The sequence below is a fragment of the Thamnophis elegans genome, chromosome 5, assembly GCF_009769535.1.
Source record: "Thamnophis elegans isolate rThaEle1 chromosome 5, rThaEle1.pri, whole genome shotgun sequence".
Lineage (NCBI taxonomy): Eukaryota > Metazoa > Chordata > Lepidosauria > Squamata > Colubridae > Thamnophis > Thamnophis elegans.
Genome location: NC_045545.1, coordinates 7,301,606 through 7,318,274, shown reverse-complemented (window position 1 = coordinate 7,318,274; position 16,669 = coordinate 7,301,606). Strand labels below are relative to the sequence as shown.

The window sequence follows — 16,669 nt, the reverse complement described above, 5'->3', positions numbered from 1 at the left end:
CTGTTTTTGGAGCTTTATTTGGCTATCATCTAATTCACTATTCCTAATGGTTTCTTGATGTAACATTTGCTGCTGCTGCTGCAGACTCTGCTGTAGAGCAAGATTTTGTTCACTAGTTGACTGAAAATTGTCATTCTTATGCTTTATTTCTTTTTGCAATCTCTGTATCTGAAAAATAAATAATACGATGAGACTGCAACGAGGCAATTAGTTTTTCAGCTTCCTTCTACTTCACCTTTAGCAGAATGGTCTGCTCTATCAATCTATATCTATGCTACTAACAAGTTGTAGTTTTTATTAACATCTATTATAAATGAAAATAAAAATCTACAATATGGGTTATATTTGAAAATATGGTTTAGCTTAAAATAATTAGGAATAGATCCTGATATTGCGTCACTTCCACATAACTAAATATTCTTTGTCTTTAGCAACGACAAAGGTCTGGTTGTATTATAAAATCAACAAAGTTTCTCTCACATTTTTTTCCAGTAGTATACCTAATAAAATGAATTCCTATTTTTTGTATATCAAATATAACATAGACTATCTGGGGAGCAAGATGAAAAAGAGCATGTTTACCTCTTCAGACTTTTTCTCCAATTGCTTTTCAAACAGCACTTTATTTTCTTCTAAATGCTCTAAATACAAAGCTATATCTTGCTTACAGCTTTCTAACGCTCTTTGTAAATGTTTGACCTAATAAAACAGAAGAAAACATATAACAATAAAGAAAGGCTATCTGCTAGAGACAAGCCTAGTTTATTAGCTACACTAAGAAATGTTGTGACTCAGCAGAAGTTTGCTGTGAGTTGAGTCAGGATGCAGGAATAACAATGCAGCTGGGGCTCGTTAGTGTGGTCTTCTGGAGATAAAAGGACTGATGATGCCACGCCCTGGTTGCAGAAATCAACGTTCGTCGTTCGTTCATGGTTCATCGCTCGTGGTTTGTTTGTGAGAGGCACTTGGATAAGTGATTTGCTTTCTGTAACCCTGATTCAAAGAGACACTTGGAGAAGTGATTTACTTGCTTTCTGGACATCTGGTTTGGGCCGTAAGAGATCTTTGTTTTTACATTCTGTTATCTTCTTGACAGAGACTTTATTTATGTTTATTTTTGGGCTCGCAGCCAGTGTGAGCAGAGGCTGATAAAGTTCTTTCTTTTTAAGTCTGTCTGCCTGTCGTCTTTGAACGAGCGAAGAAGGGGGGGGGGTCAGAACAAAGAAACAAACTACATTTGGCACTTGCTATCTTTGACTTGTTTTCATCTCAGATGATTATTATAAACACACTAACATACGACAGCTATTTGCTCCCCCTCTCCCTTTTCTTTTTTCCTTCTATGTTTCTTATTTTGTAAACCCTGGTAATAAGGGAGGGTTTTTTGAATTGATTCTGGAATCCTTGGTATTCCTGAAAAATTAAGTGCTACATTCAGTATTAAGTTATTTGAACAATAGTAATAGTTGTAGTAATAAATTCATAAAGCAGTGGGGTCATTTAATAAATATTAAATATTTAAAGAAAATAATCCATTTATGGATGTATTCTTTAAAGACTAATTACCCATTAAAGTCAAAAATGAAATTAATGCAGAGGATCCATTTGCCATTCTGCTACTTTTCTTTTTGAAAGAAAATGAAAAATAAGGGGAGGCTTTAAACAATACAGAGGAAAAGAAAGCTACTTTAAGCTCTGAGAAGCCACAAAAATTGTACAAACCTTGACTGTTTCATCAGCAAGTTGGTCTTGTAATTTCTTTAAAGCTTCATCTTTGTTTGTTCTTTGTTTTTCCATTTCCTGTTTTTATTCAGAATCAACAGAATATTTGATGTTATTAAAAACTAGGACTTTTCTACCATATTTCTGATGTTATAAATTCTCAAGCAAGTTGACTGTCACCTATTTTTCTATAAAAGAAAAATCTGCAGTATGGTGTCCTAACACATTTGGATTACCGTAGATTCATTTTCTTGAGTTTCCTTCCATTTTGCATAATTGTATTACCCACCCCCAACTCTTGTTTACAGGTTTTCATCCTTCAGGCATCTATCTATTGTATTTTTCAGAGTATAAGATGCATCTTTTTCCCTCAAAAAAAGAGGGTGAAAATCTGGGTGCGTCTTATTCACTGAATGCAGCATTTTTGGCTTCCCAAAACCCCGCCCCCTTTGAAAAATGGCCAGGCATAGCCTTTAGGTGGCTTCCAGAGTGCTCCTGGGGACTGGGGAGGCAAAATGCGCGAAAAACGGGCCGTTTTTTGCTTGTTTTTGCCTCCCCCCCCCCCCGTCGCCAGGAGCACTCTATAAGCCTCCTAAAGGTTATGCATGCCCTTTTTTTTGACAAAAAACGAGCCTGGAAAAATGGGCCATTTTGGGGAGGTCTGCAGAGTGCAAAAACTTTTTAATTTGCCTCTTCAAAATCTTGGTGCGTCTTATACTCTGATAATTTCATGTTCCTATTTATTAACTCTGTGTCTCTACCACCAACCAAATAGTTATGCTGCAAGGATATGGGGGTTCCAACAGCTGATAAATTCAAGAAAGTTTCAAGTAATAGAAAAGTGTCTGTCTTATCTATAAAATACTGCTTGCTTGACCAAAGCATGTCAAAATTTTTGATGGAGCAATGGGAATGAAGATAGTAAGAAATCATAATTCATTTAGCCATATCAATATACTATGCAAAGATGCACATCATTTGAGCTCAACTACATGAACACAGTTTTGTCACTATACGGACATGTTTTGACATGACCTCCTTCAAGGATGTATGTTAACATCCCAAAGTAGCCAATACATTGACATTTCCTGATGCCCTCCTATCCAAATCTTATCCGGGCACAAACATATTTAACTTCTGAGCCCAGATAAGTTTGGCAAGATTCTGCCATCTGTTGAGATATGTCCAAATTCATAAAATAAAACATGAACAATATATAATGAACAAATGATGTTGGGCAGTGTTGAACTTCTGGATTGTGACTATGGTCTAGACAGAAGATATCTTGATATTTCATGGGCAACCGTGACTGGCTTCTTCAGAAGCAAGGTGGTTAGCTATGTAGACCACAGGTAATTGCGCAGGAACTGACCAGGCTCCTAACTTTATAACTAGGTGAACTGGTTGGTCTTTAGATGAGCTGGATTCTGGTTGGTGCAGGTTGATGAGAACTAGTCTGATTTTGATTGGCCATTTTGGTGGCATTGTATCTTGATTGGTCCTTTGTTCATTCCAGCTGATCATTTTTGGAATGCTGATCAGCCATAGTTGCTGGCAAAACATCAGAAAATCTGTTGTCTAGAACACTGTCAGTAAATTCTGAAGCTAAATACTTCCCAACAAATACCAATTATGAAAGCCTGAACCAGTATATTGAACAAGTAACTATTTCAAACCTAGAAATATAGTCTTTTCTGATACTGCTATTTTATCATTTTTAATTAGAAATTGCATCTGAAGGTTGTTAGTGCAAAGCCTCCTAGTATTAACAGTAACTCTCAAATTGCTTTTCAGATGCTAAAAAGCAAGGAAACAATTTGCAAGTAGTAACTTTCAAGCAATCCAACCCAAATCCCAAGAACCATTAATTATTCAAAAATGCTACCTCTTTGCTTTCTATTAATAGTCGATCCAATGATTCAAGCTGATGCTGTTTATATAAAGCATCCTGTTGGAGAATGGACATTGTTTTCTCTTGTTCTAGAAATTGTTGGTTTTTAGTTTCTAGTTGAGACTGTAGCTATATAAGAAAGAAAGATTGTAATTGATCTATCCAATATCCCATATACCTTCCCTATTCATCAATATTACAAGGATGCCCTCCTCCGATATTTTACAGTAAACTAAAATATAGATTATCATATTTAATAAAGACACATACGCAGACAGAAATAGAATACGATTTAGACTGTTGAAAGAAATAATCAAGGATACAGAGATTGAGAATGGAAAAAGCAGAGCATTTGCTGTAACTTCTGGCCTACTGAGGGCTTTAAATGAACTTTGAAAAACCTGCAGAAATATATTTACAATTTTCTTACTCACTGCTGAACTCCAACTCTTTCATCACCACCCTTGTTTTGTAGCAGCATTTTTACCCCAGTTGGAAAGAACACTGTAGTGATTTATTCACCAGTTTTTGATATTTCAAAGCCTGCAGATGTACCATATTTTTTGGAGTATAAGAGGCACCTTTTTCCCTCAAAAAAGAGGCTGAAATCTGGGGGCGTCTTATACACTGAATACAGCATTTTCTGCCTCCCGAAATCCCACCTCCTTCACCAAAATGGCCGTGCATAGCCTTTAGGAGGCTTTCAGAGTATTCCTGCATGCTGGGGAGGGCAGAAATGGGTGAAAAACAGGCCGTTTTTTGCTCACTTCCCCCCCCCCCCAACCTCCAGGAACACCCTATAAGCCTCCTAAAGGCTATACATGCCCCTTTTTTTTTTTGACAAAAAACAGAGCCATTTTTGTGAAAAACTGGCCATTTTTTGCTCATTTGGGGGGGAGGCACCCCCCCCAGGAGCACTCTACAAGCTATTCATGCCCTTTTTTGGAAAAAAAATGGGCTGTTTTCGGGAGGTCAGCAGAGTGCAAAAACTTTTTAAAAAACATTTGCCTCTTCAAAATCTTTGTGCGTCTTATACTCTGAAAAATACAGTAGCTTCCAAACAATGCTGTTTCTTGTATAAGGTATAGTATTGATGGGTTTGAACTAGGGGACATGGGGGGGGGGAGTTGCTGCACTTAGTAACGTTCTGAAATCAAAGGGCAGCCGTGTGACTGGATCACTCCTGGAGAGCTTCTCTTGACCCTTTGTGCCTGGCCTACCCTATGGTTTATGAAGGAGCTGCAAGTTTTGAATAGGATTAAGAGATGCCTAGAGCACTGCTGGAGGAAGACGAGGGATGACTCCAGACATGACTTAAAGCTGCCATTAAGGCCTGTCTTGTGGTGGTAAGAGTGGTGATACATCATTATTTCTCCACCCTTATCGCATCTGCAGAGTTTTTCCTAGTGACACTGTTCAGAATCCTTCCTGGGACATTGGGGCTCAGAAGATCATCTTCAGGGTTGTGCAGAGGAATTTATTCAACAAAGTCACTCGGATTTGTTCCCAATTGGAACCCATGTGTGGTGCTGATCCATATGAGATGCCTGAGAAAAGATCTTACCCAATTATCTGAGAACAGTTCAATCCTGTTGGACCCAATGAAGTGGACAGGTTCCTTGATGCTATCGTTGCAACCCCCTGTCAGTTAGATCCTTGTCCCTCCTGGCTGATAAAAGCCTCCAAAAGGATTCAGGCCCAATTATGGAACAGTATTGGCTGCACCTGATGGCCTCTGGCAAGAGCACTCTGGGGTGGTGCAAGCATCATTATTCTCTTTGGTCCCACAGCAGCCTTTAATATCATGGTATCCTTTTGGGCTGTCTACAGGTTTTGGGGCTGGTTTGGCTCCTTTCTACAAGGCTGGTTCCAATCAATATTGATAGGGAGTGAGATCCAGCCCACGGCTGCTCCTTTTTGGTGTATTAGAACTCTCTCCATTCCTCTTTTACATCTACATGAAGCTGCTAGGTGAGATCTTCTATCACCATGGGTTGAGGTATCATCAATACCTCTTTCCACCTTTAACCTTTGTATTGATTGTTTTATTATTCTAATATGTATTCGTTTTAATGTTTGTAACCCAGAGTTGTCTATGATGAGATGGGCAGCACATGAATGTAACAAATAAATAAGTAAATAAATACAGCAACAGCATTAAAAAGTCATAAATAGTAATATCTACAATATGATAGAACTACATTGTTACCCTATTCTTTATGTACGGAACAAATCCTAGAATTGTTATTCTAATTATTTTTCCTGACTTTGGAGACCTAAGAGACATGCAGGAATTGAAAAGAAAGAGGAAAGTGGATAACAGTAGTTGCTGAGTGGCAACTATAATTCAAGTTACTCTGTACCAGTGGCAAATTGTACATTTATATTACATCCAAACTCTTTCTCATGTGAATTGTTGGAATAATGTAATTCAGAAGACTGAACATACTCTTTCTAGACTTTTAATAGATAACATCAATTTCCTGGAAGCCAGCTGTTGTTTGCCTGCTGATAACAGAATAGCATGGCAATTGCTCCTTGTTCAACATTCTATCAATTGGAACATTACCTATACTTTTATTGAAATTTGCACTAGCATGATTTTTAAAAAGCCACGCAGTATGCCTCCACAAAGAACTTATTGCATGAAACAGTTATGCAAATTACTTTTCAGAGGGCAAATTACTTTTCATGCTGTTAGCTGTTTACATACAGCCAAGCCCAGATAGAATATGGAAGAAGTATATACTGTATATACTCGAGTATAAGCCTAGTTTTTCAGCCCACTTTTTGGGCTGAAAAAAGCCGCCTCGGCTTATACTCGAGTCAGTGAAAAATTTGCCCGAAATGGAGGAGAAAAAGGGGCGGGGCCATGCCGCTGGGTGACACTCGTGAATGGCCCAGTGCCCCTGTGAGTTTCCCCTCCCTCTGTGTCAGTTTGCCGCGCAGCGCGCACCGCACCATCCCCCCTCCTCACGTTCTAATGTAATGCAGGGCTGTCTTACGATTCCCCTTCCTCCCCCTCATGCCGCTCTGCAACGATGTCCCACCTCCTCCTTGTTATGGCAAGCAGCCACATAGCGATGTCCCACCTCCTCTGGTACAGTGATCCAATGATAGGAATCACTGTGCCGTGTGTCATAGGAGGCGGGACATCGCTCCCGCGGCTGCACGGGACATCATCATCACAGCGGGACATCAGCATCATGAGGTGAGTGAAGTATTTCATTGAATACACCGCTAGTTTACTGTTTTTCTTTGAAATAAATATTCAAAAACATTATTGGTATCTATTTTTATTTTTGAAATTTACCGGTAGCTGCTGCATTTCCCACCCTAGGCTTATACTCGAGTCAATAACTTTTCCAGTTTTTTGTGGTGAAATTAGGTGCCTCGGCTTATATTCGGGTCGGCCTATACTCGAGTATATACGGTATTTTCTAAATGCAAGATCCCGCCAAAATATTTGGGAATTGAAATTTTAATTTCAATAACTCATATTATGCAACTTTGAGACTTACTAAATCAATTTGTTTTTCCATCTCCTTATGTTGCTCATGATTAATTAACTTCGTTTCTTCTAACATTATAGAGAAGTGACGTTGTTCTTCAATGATGTTTCTTTCCACGCTTTGAAGCTGAGAGTTCATTGCCTAGGAAAAAAAACTTTTTTTTTTTACAATTTGACAAGAAGTTGACATTAAGTTGAAAAAAATTATATGGATGTTTTGGTAACCATTATCTCACTGTGTAAGCATAACTAAAAATATTACCTAGAAAATTAGCAGGCAAAAATCAGATACACAATTTTATACAAAATAAAAAAGATTTTTGCTTTTTATATATTATATTAGAAACATACGCTAATAAATCAAAGTACTGTATTTTTTGGAGTATAAGACGCACCTTTTTTTGTCAAAAGAGACTGAAAATCTGGGTGCATCTTATACACAGAATACAGCATTTTTTGCCTCCCAAAACCCTGCCCCCTTCACCAAAATGGCAGTGCATAGTCTTTAGGAGGCTTTCAGAGTGCTCCTGGGTGCTGGGAGGGAAGAAATGAGCAAAAAATAGGCCATTTTTTGCTCAATTTTGCCCCCCCCACCCCCAGCAGCACTCTATAAGCCTCCTAAAGACTACACATGTCCTTTTTTTGACAAAAAAGGCTGTTTTCAAGAAAAACAGGTCATTTTTTTGCATGTTGTTGGCCCCACCCCCATGTCCCAGGAGCACTCTACAAGCCTCCTAAAGGCTATTCATGCCCTTTTTTGAAAAAAAAAAAGGGGGGGGGGCGTTTTCGTGGGGTCTGCAGAGTGCAAAAACTTTTTAATTTGCCTCTTCAAAATCTTGGTGCAGCTTATACTCCAGTGTGTCTTACACTCTGAAAAATACGGCATATTAGCACAATTTAACATCATATAAATTAATGTGTCTAATTCTACTTCAAAATTTTGAAAAAAGAGTAAAAGACTGTTACCATTAATTCCTGTTCCAATTCAGTATTTCTTGCAAGTGCAGTTACATAAGCAAAAGTTTTTTCTTCCAATTGTTTTTTAAGGATGGAAAACTGGGAGGATTTTCTTGCTATCTACAAAGAATATTTACACAAACTGAAATGAACAAGGGTTGATATACTTTTATACATTTATTATATAGATAGTGTAACTTCTATATATTGCAAATGGTTACACCAATGGCAGTATATGTTTTTTCAAGGTTTAGGGTATTGGTAATGGCAAATAACATGAGCTGTATTTAAGAGTATTTAAGAAAATACATACATACTTAAATTGCAAAGCATAAACTCATTCACATTCAGTTCATCCCATTTGCCTATAATCTTATGTCACTTCTCCTTTTATTTAGTTTTATTTATCAAATTTACTGGCTGCCTATTTTATCACAAAGTAACTTTTTTGTTATTTTTGTTAAAATCAACAGCAATATCAGTCGTCTCTGTGACAAGAAGTACATAGGTATCTGCTGTTTTATCTGATGACAGAATATACTGTTACATTTGATTTTGGCTTGTGGGACTATACTACTATGGCTATTGCATACTTCGGGCACTGACAAATTATCCCAAAAGGCCTTAACTATTTATTGGTTCAATAGTGAGAATGATCTTAAGCCAATGTGAGTTATCACTACGAAAGAAACTATAAGGAAAGGAGATCTCATATTGATGCAACAGGCAAATTCTAGCCAGAGTATATTATTACAGAGGAATTAATGTATGCTCTTAGAACTTCCTAGGCACCATACAAAAATAAAATTAAACTAGATAGTCTTTAAGAACAGACTTCTTAGTTTTAACTTACTTCTCTTTCCAAGCAACATGATTTTGAAGCTTTCTCTAATAGCTCTTCCTGTATTGTTTGAAACTGATTAGTTCTCTGGGCAATGTTGGTTTTTAAAACAGCACTTTCTTCTTCTGATTTTTCCAGTTTAATACGTAGTTCTTCTAATTTTTTATTTAATATTTGTTTCTCTTTTTCAAACTGTTTACTAATAAGTTCCAGTTGTTTGCACTGTGTCCCTTTAAAAATGAGACACTGATGTTTAGACATTTATAGAAATTTAGAACGTACAATATTGTAAAGCTATGCATTTTTTCCTAAGTAATGTTAATCTGAGAATCCACTTTTTGATCTGCACTAATATTTTACATGCATACATTAGTCACAATATTTTGATACAGAATCTTCTCTTAACTATTAATACAGATAGTCCTTGACTTACAAGCACAATTGAGCCCGAAATTTCTGTTGCCAAGTGAAAAAGTTGTTTTTTGTGTTTTAAGTGACTTTTGCCCCATTTTGCGACCATTCTTGCCATACTTGTTAAGTGAATCACTGCAGTTGTTAAGCTAGTAACGCATCTTTTAAGTGAATCTGGCTTCCCCATTGATTCTGCTTGTCAGAAGGTTGCAAAGAGTGATCACATGACCTGGGGACACTGCAACCGTCATATGTATGAGTCAGTTGCCAAGCATCTGGATTTTGATTGTGTGACCATGGGGATGGTGTATCAAAGAAAAAAATACTTCAGTAAATGCCATATCAAGCATAAACATGATCTACCATTTCTATATAGTCTAGAATGACTATTGGCTTACCTGAAGGGTCCTTTTCTGTGCACCACGGGAGAGTCCAAGCGACGGGTTAAATCAGTCTGGTTGCCCTCTGGGACTGAGGAATCTTTTTCCCTGGCCACGCCTCCTGGTGTTACTTGGTGCCAGAATTTTGAGATGGTCTGGAAGCGTGAAGGCTGGAAGCGTGATGAATCAGGTAAAGAAAGTCCAAGTTGACACGACGGTCACAAATCCCTGGACTGAGAAACCAGGGTGGGTTGGACTCTCCCGCGGTGTACAGAAAAGGACCCTTCAGATAAGCCAATGGTAAAGATGGCGGCCGCGTAATTTAAAGCGAATGCGCACCCCTCTGCGGCAGGCTACACCCTCCAAAAGGTTAGAAAAATGCAAAAACACAACAATTCCAACTAAAAGGGGAATGCCGGCAGCCACTGGAAGCCTCGCCGCTCCTACCGCGCTTTAAAGCAAAAGCGGCAGCTCTCCACTGCCGTCCAAAGGCAGCGCGGCAAGTGGAGCACCCCCCACCACCACGCCTACCTCCAAGTCTCTAGGAGAAATCAAAACGACATGAAGCAAAAAGGGGGAGACAAATGAACTGCTAATTATAGGAAAAACAAATTAAGGGGAAAAAAAAGGAAATACTAGAAGGAGAGTCCAAGCCTAGATAACTTATGCTGGAGCTCACAAATATAAGTCCGGAACGGGCAGACTGAGGAAAAATTCTGGCGCCAAGTAACACCAGGAGGCGTGGCCAAGGAAAAAGATTCCTCAGTCCCAGGGCAACCAGACTGATTTAACCCGTCGCTTGGACTCTCCAAGCGGTACACAGGAAAAAGTGACCTGTTTAGCTTTATCATCTCCTGAACCACTGTAGTGCTAGTCAGAATTAAGCATAATGGACATTTTTATCAGAAGATCCATTTATTGTACTTTTAAGTGGATTATTGGAGAAGCAACTATCTAGTATTCCAGAAACAAATTACATTTTTTTTCCAGTTTATTTTGGAGAGATACAGTGCCTTACTACTGAAGTCATATAACCGTTATACATACCTGCCTGATTTCCACTGAGTTTTACTGGTTCAGTTTCTAGGCAATTTAATTCCTGTCCCTCATCATCTTCAGAGAAATCGTGACGTAATTTACAGGCCATATATTCTGTCTGAAGTTTCTGAATTCCAGTTTCTTGAAAGCTAATTTTTTGTCTAGGAAAAATAGTATATGATAATTGATTTTTTTTAATCATTCATAATGAATTCATTTGATCCTTAATAAGTTACAGTTAAAAGAATACCTTAGCTCTTCTTTCAGAAAAATATCTATTTCAGACCAATTACTGCACATTTCATTAGAGTGATTATCCTAAAAATGAGCAAAAACAGAAACAAATATTTAAAAAATTGGTTATAATTCATTATTAATCAAGAAGACCTTCATGGATACAATTCATTTCTCAACTTTATATGGCAATACATCTCACGGAAAGTGACTTTGGTTGTACAAAAATCCAATTAAAAATTCAACATAGTAATTAGCAATAATTACTTAAAACCATTATATAATAATTATTAAAAACATAAAAATGATAAAAGCAGAACTAAACAAGAAGAGAAAATGATAGAGGCATATTAACAATAATGGAGCCACCTCACAAGTAAACCTGTCTTGGAGGATCTTTGAAAAGTCAGGAGTGATGAGGCTATCTCAACATTTTAAATGTTGGGAAATTGTGAGGATATTTCCAAAAAAAATGTAAGATAAATGAGAAAAGGAAAAACAAATATATTCCCTATATTTTTGTCCCTTCTGCATCATTTCAATTTAATTTTCTTTCCCTCATTAGAAGTGTAGTTCTTATAGCAAAAAGGGGACTATAGTTAATACTTCATAAATATCTACCATTATAAGTAATCCTCAACTTATAACCATTTGTTTGATGACCATTGAAATTTACAATGGCACTGAAAAAAGTGATTTATGATCATTTTTCACACTTACGACCATTGTAGCATCCCCATGGCCACGTGATCAAAATTTAGACACTTGGCACCTCAATCATATGTCCTCGGGTCATGTGATCACCTTTTCCAACCTTCTGACAAGCAAAGTCAATGGGGACCTTAACTGTGGCAAAAAATATCATACAATGGGGCAAATATCTCACTTAAAAAATATCTCACTTAGCAACAGAAATTTTGGGCTCAAAATTTCTCAAATATCTCAAAATTTTTGGGCTCAATTGTAGTGATAAGTCAAGGACTACCTGTATTAGGAACAACTGTGCTTCCACATTATCGGGGGAAAGAAGAATGGCACAGCAGTTCCTGTTTGGAATTGCTTTCTTTATCTACATAGTGTACTACTGACAGATCATTCTATATAGCAGAGGTCTCCAACCCCTGGGTCATGGCCCATTACCAGACCGCAGCATGTTTGGAATCAGACCGCAGAAGCAGTGGGGCAAATGCGTATGGGTGAGTGTGCAAGTGTGAAGCTCCATTTGTGTGATCAGCAAATGGAGCTACATGTGCTAGCCCGCCACTCATGCCAGAACCATTCCCTCTCTCTCTTCTGTGAGTTCGTAAAGCCGGAAAGGTTGGGAACCGCTGTTCTACGGTAATTCGTTTTGAATATTTTCTTAGCTGTTCAGCAATAGTCAAGGTAAGGATGTATAAACGCAGTTATTCTATTCATTCAGAGGAGCTGATAGAGCAATGCCTTAGAAATGGCTCCACCTGCCACCTGTGGCACGCGTGCCATAGGTTCCCCATCACAGATATAGAAGGATCCTTCTATATAGAAATAAAGGTACTCTTCATTTATACAGAGAGGAGTTTGCATTTTATCACTGTTAATATATGTATTTTAGTCCTGCCTTAGGAACAAAATGAGTGGGTGACCTTGGGCCAGTCTTTCAACCCTAAAAAAGATGGCAATAGCAAGCCACTTCTGAAAATCTTGCCAAAAATCAGCAGGGGCCTAGTCTAGACAGTTACTACAAAGCAGGGCTTCCTTGAAACTATAAACACACAAATATACACAGACAGTTAATAGATCCTTCAAAACGTTTCAGAGAAATCATTGTACCTCTTTTGATGAGCTTTTGGTCAACTGGAAAATAACATTTTCTAAAGTTTTCAGTTCAATTTTGGAACGTTGAATTTCTTGACAATGCAAGTTAAGCTCGTCTTTTTGTCGTTCAATTAGTGCTTTTAAATCTACATTTTCATTTATTATGGCACTTTTTTCTTGAAGTCCTGCTTTTTGTTCCTGAAGTTTATTTTCAAGGATCTGATTCTTTTGCTGAGAATGTTTGAGCAAAAATTCCATTTCAGACATTTTTGCTTCCATAGTTTTAAGGTTTTGTATTCCAGTACAGTTTTCTTCAGTTAATTGTCTAAAATGCAAAACAAAATTAAACAGGTTCTTCAAAATTATCTTATAGTCAACATGATTTATTTGACAATAATTGTTTGATTCCCAATTTTATTTTGAAAGTGGATTCTAAAAATCAGGCTGTGGATTTACAATCTTTTGAAATATGAAATCTTCATATCTTTGACAACTTGAAGACTTCAGGCACAAAAATACACAAGTTAATTATATAAATTGACACAAGCCCATCACCATTTTAATATTGATATGTGTGTGTGTGTGTGTATGTATATATATACATACATACACACACACACATATGCATACATATACATATATACATGCATGCATGCATGCATGCATGCATACATACATATATATATATATATCCTCATACACACACACTATTGTTAGCTGTCTATCTCTCTATCTATCTAAACAGATAAGCAAAATTAAATGGTCATATCTTCTCAGAAGCTAAGCAGTTTTAAATATTTTGTTTTGAGACTTGTAGCATCAAAGAAAATTGAGCAGTATTGTCCACTGACAGAAAGAGGTTAAATGGTTAAATACACTTGCATGTATTTGTCTTTTATAGTAATATAGTTGTTGGAACAATATACTTTGGTTTTCTATAGTGTTTTATGAAAATACACCTAATAGCTAAAAACAGAAATTAAAAATTTGTTTTTCACATACCATAATATTCTTTTGTAAACCATAAAGTCTATGGACAATAAATCAAGGGCTTATTGGGGCAATTCTCAGCATCTAATCTGTGGCATCCAGCAATTCCAGATTCCAGGGATTAGTTTTGAATTTTAATTGTCAGGTTTTTTTTCTTTTCAAAATGATTATTAAGAATATTTTATAGGTAGTCCTCTACCTATGACAATAATTGGGACTAGATTTCCAGTTGTAAGTTTAGGCATTCCACATGCCAAGATCCAATTTTATGACATTTTTGTAGTGCTCATTAAGTGAATCCACAATAGTTAAGTGAACCCTTTCTTCTGAAAGTTACAAAGTACAGTCATGTGACCACAGTGTGTGTGTGTCATGTGCAGGGGATATATATATATATATATATATATATATATATATATATATATATATATATATATATATATATATATATATATATATATTTATTTATTTATTTATTTAAAGTCACAACCCCTGGTATGCCCAGATATGGGAGGAAGGTCACACTTCCACTCTCTGTCTTCGGCTCGTCACAAGAGACCATTCAGACAGAAACCCAATATTTTTTTACTGTTGCCTTTTTTGTTACATTTGTTATATTTATGCTGATAAATAAATAAAGGGAGACTAGTATAGATCTATTTCAAGCTATTTAGCTCTCATCAGCTAGCCACACCCTTGCTGGGAATCGAACCTGTGCTCTATTGCCTCTTAGGCAGATGTGTTAACCATTGAGCTACAGAGCTCGACTCCTTATCAGCCAGGCCAGGGTGAATGGTATATATTTAAAGTCACAACCCCTGGTATGCCCAAATATGGGAGGAAGATCACACTTCCACTCTCTGTCCTTCGGCTCGTCACAAGAGACCATCCAGACAGAAACCCAATATAAAAACCCAAGTAAAAAAATATTATATATATATATATATATATAACTATATATATATAACTATATATATATAACTATATATATATAACTATATATATAACTATATATATATATAACTATATATATATATAACTATATATATATATAACTATATATATATATAACTATATATATATATAACTATATATATAACTATATATATATATATATATATATATATATATATATATATATATATATATATATAACTTTTTAAACCAAAGCATCCAATGTGATTGAGAAAACATAAAATAAACTATAAAAAGTATGAAAACAATATAAAATATACAGTAAGAGAAAAAAACAAAAGGAAAGGAAAATGGGAAGAATATTAAGCTAGCTTTTATATAAAAAAGACCTGACAAAAGGGATTAATCTCCAACAGATGCCTACAAGATATAAAAGTTATATATATATAACTTTTTAAACCAAAGCATCCAATGTGATTGAGAAAACATAAAATAAACTATAAAAAGTATGAAAACAATATAAAATATACAGTAAGAGAAAAAAACAAAAGGAAAGGAAAATGGGAAGAATATTAAGCTAGCTTTTATATAAAAAAGACCTGACAAAAGGGATTAATCTCCAACAGATGCCTACAAGATATAACAGTAGGTACCTCACAAATTTCAGGGGAGACAAGTTTCCAAAATATAGGTGTCATTTTCCACAAGGCCTGCCATGAACAACTACAAAGTGGTACCCTGTTCTAGATAGTGTCCCCCATACACATAAACTCAATAATAAATCAGGTTTATAATGATAAAGATAATCCATCAAGTCTCTCTCATGCCTCTTGAAAAAAATAGCTCCTTATACCTGTTTAGGAACAACTTCATTATTGGAAGCATTTGTCAGTGTGTAAAAAATGGAGTTTCAAATTGAAATGGAGGAAGATTTAAATCTCACTCTTGAAATCCAGAAAAAAATAACAATTCTCTCAAACTTTGCAATAAACCAATTGCATATTATAGTATAAAAGATTGTTCAGTGATTTTTCCATTTTGAAAAGCTTTTGGCTTAAGATATTTATTGCCACCGGACATGGCAATATAGACCTATTGGTGTGTGCCTTTAAGTCAATCTTAATTCCTGGTTATTGCCTGGACAAGTCCCTGCAGTTTTCTTGGAAAGATTTCAGAAGTGGCTTGCCAATGCCTGGTTCCAAAGGCTGAGAGAGACTGACTGGCTCAAAGACATCCAGCTGGCTTTGTGCCTAAAGCAGGACTAGCACTCACAACTTCCCAATTTCTAGCCTGATGCCTCAACCACTAAATTGTGGCTCTCACGACCTATTTGCTAATAATCTAATGCTAATATTTCAAAATCTAAAATTTATTCTGTGGAATACAAAATAATACACAAAAACATGAAGAATCCAATTACCATTAATATTAAAACTGTATTCTGGACAAAATATGCTTTATAAGGCTTGAATGGGACATACATACAACTATTTTCATTAACCATTATCAAATGTCAAAATACTTCATGATCATAAAAGCAATTCTACGTTTAAATGCCAAAATCTAGCATAGACTCTTACCTCAATTGACCTTTTATGTTTTCAAGCTCACTTTTATAGGCGTTACATTGGGTGAGCAACTTCTCCTTTTCATTTACACAGTTTATTAACTTTTTTTCTAAAATTTGTTCTTCAACTTGGACCTGAATAAAAGAAAAAAATATTCAGAATCAACCCACTGTTTATCAAATAATAAAATAAAGTAGAAATCAGTCTACCAAGCACCTAGATCACATGATCCCTGGAATGATGCAATGGTCGAAAGTGCAAAGATTAGTTGTTAATCATTTTTTCAGTGCCATTGTAACTTTGAACAATTGTTAAATGGGTGATTGTAAGTTGAGGACTATGTGTAATTTGGGTTATTTTTGTTTCTTTCTTTGCAGGTATTATTTAATGATTTAGTTTTCTAGAGTTTTGTTATTT

At 36.2% G+C, this 16,669-nt stretch overlaps 1 protein-coding gene across 4 annotated transcripts in view; it reads right to left on the bottom strand.

Annotated features, from left to right (window-relative positions):
- Positions 1-16,669, bottom strand: part of CCDC18 (coiled-coil domain containing 18) — a 42,120-nt gene that overhangs the window by 14,881 nt on the left and 10,570 nt on the right. For all 4 annotated transcript variants that reach the window (XM_032218540.1, XM_032218543.1, XM_032218544.1 and 1 more), the window contains exons 8-18: positions 16,265-16,386; positions 12,795-13,104; positions 11,002-11,069; positions 10,761-10,912; positions 8,935-9,152; positions 8,091-8,201; positions 7,135-7,266; positions 3,608-3,742; positions 1,723-1,800; positions 583-699; positions 1-168 (exon numbers count right to left, since the gene is read on the bottom strand). In XM_032218540.1, the coding sequence (XP_032074431.1) occupies positions 1-168; positions 583-699; positions 1,723-1,800; positions 3,608-3,742; positions 7,135-7,266; positions 8,091-8,201; positions 8,935-9,152; positions 10,761-10,912; positions 11,002-11,069; positions 12,795-13,104; positions 16,265-16,386 (1,611 nt within the window). The remainder of the gene's footprint in view (positions 169-582; positions 700-1,722; positions 1,801-3,607; positions 3,743-7,134; positions 7,267-8,090; positions 8,202-8,934; positions 9,153-10,760; positions 10,913-11,001; positions 11,070-12,794; positions 13,105-16,264; positions 16,387-16,669) is intronic.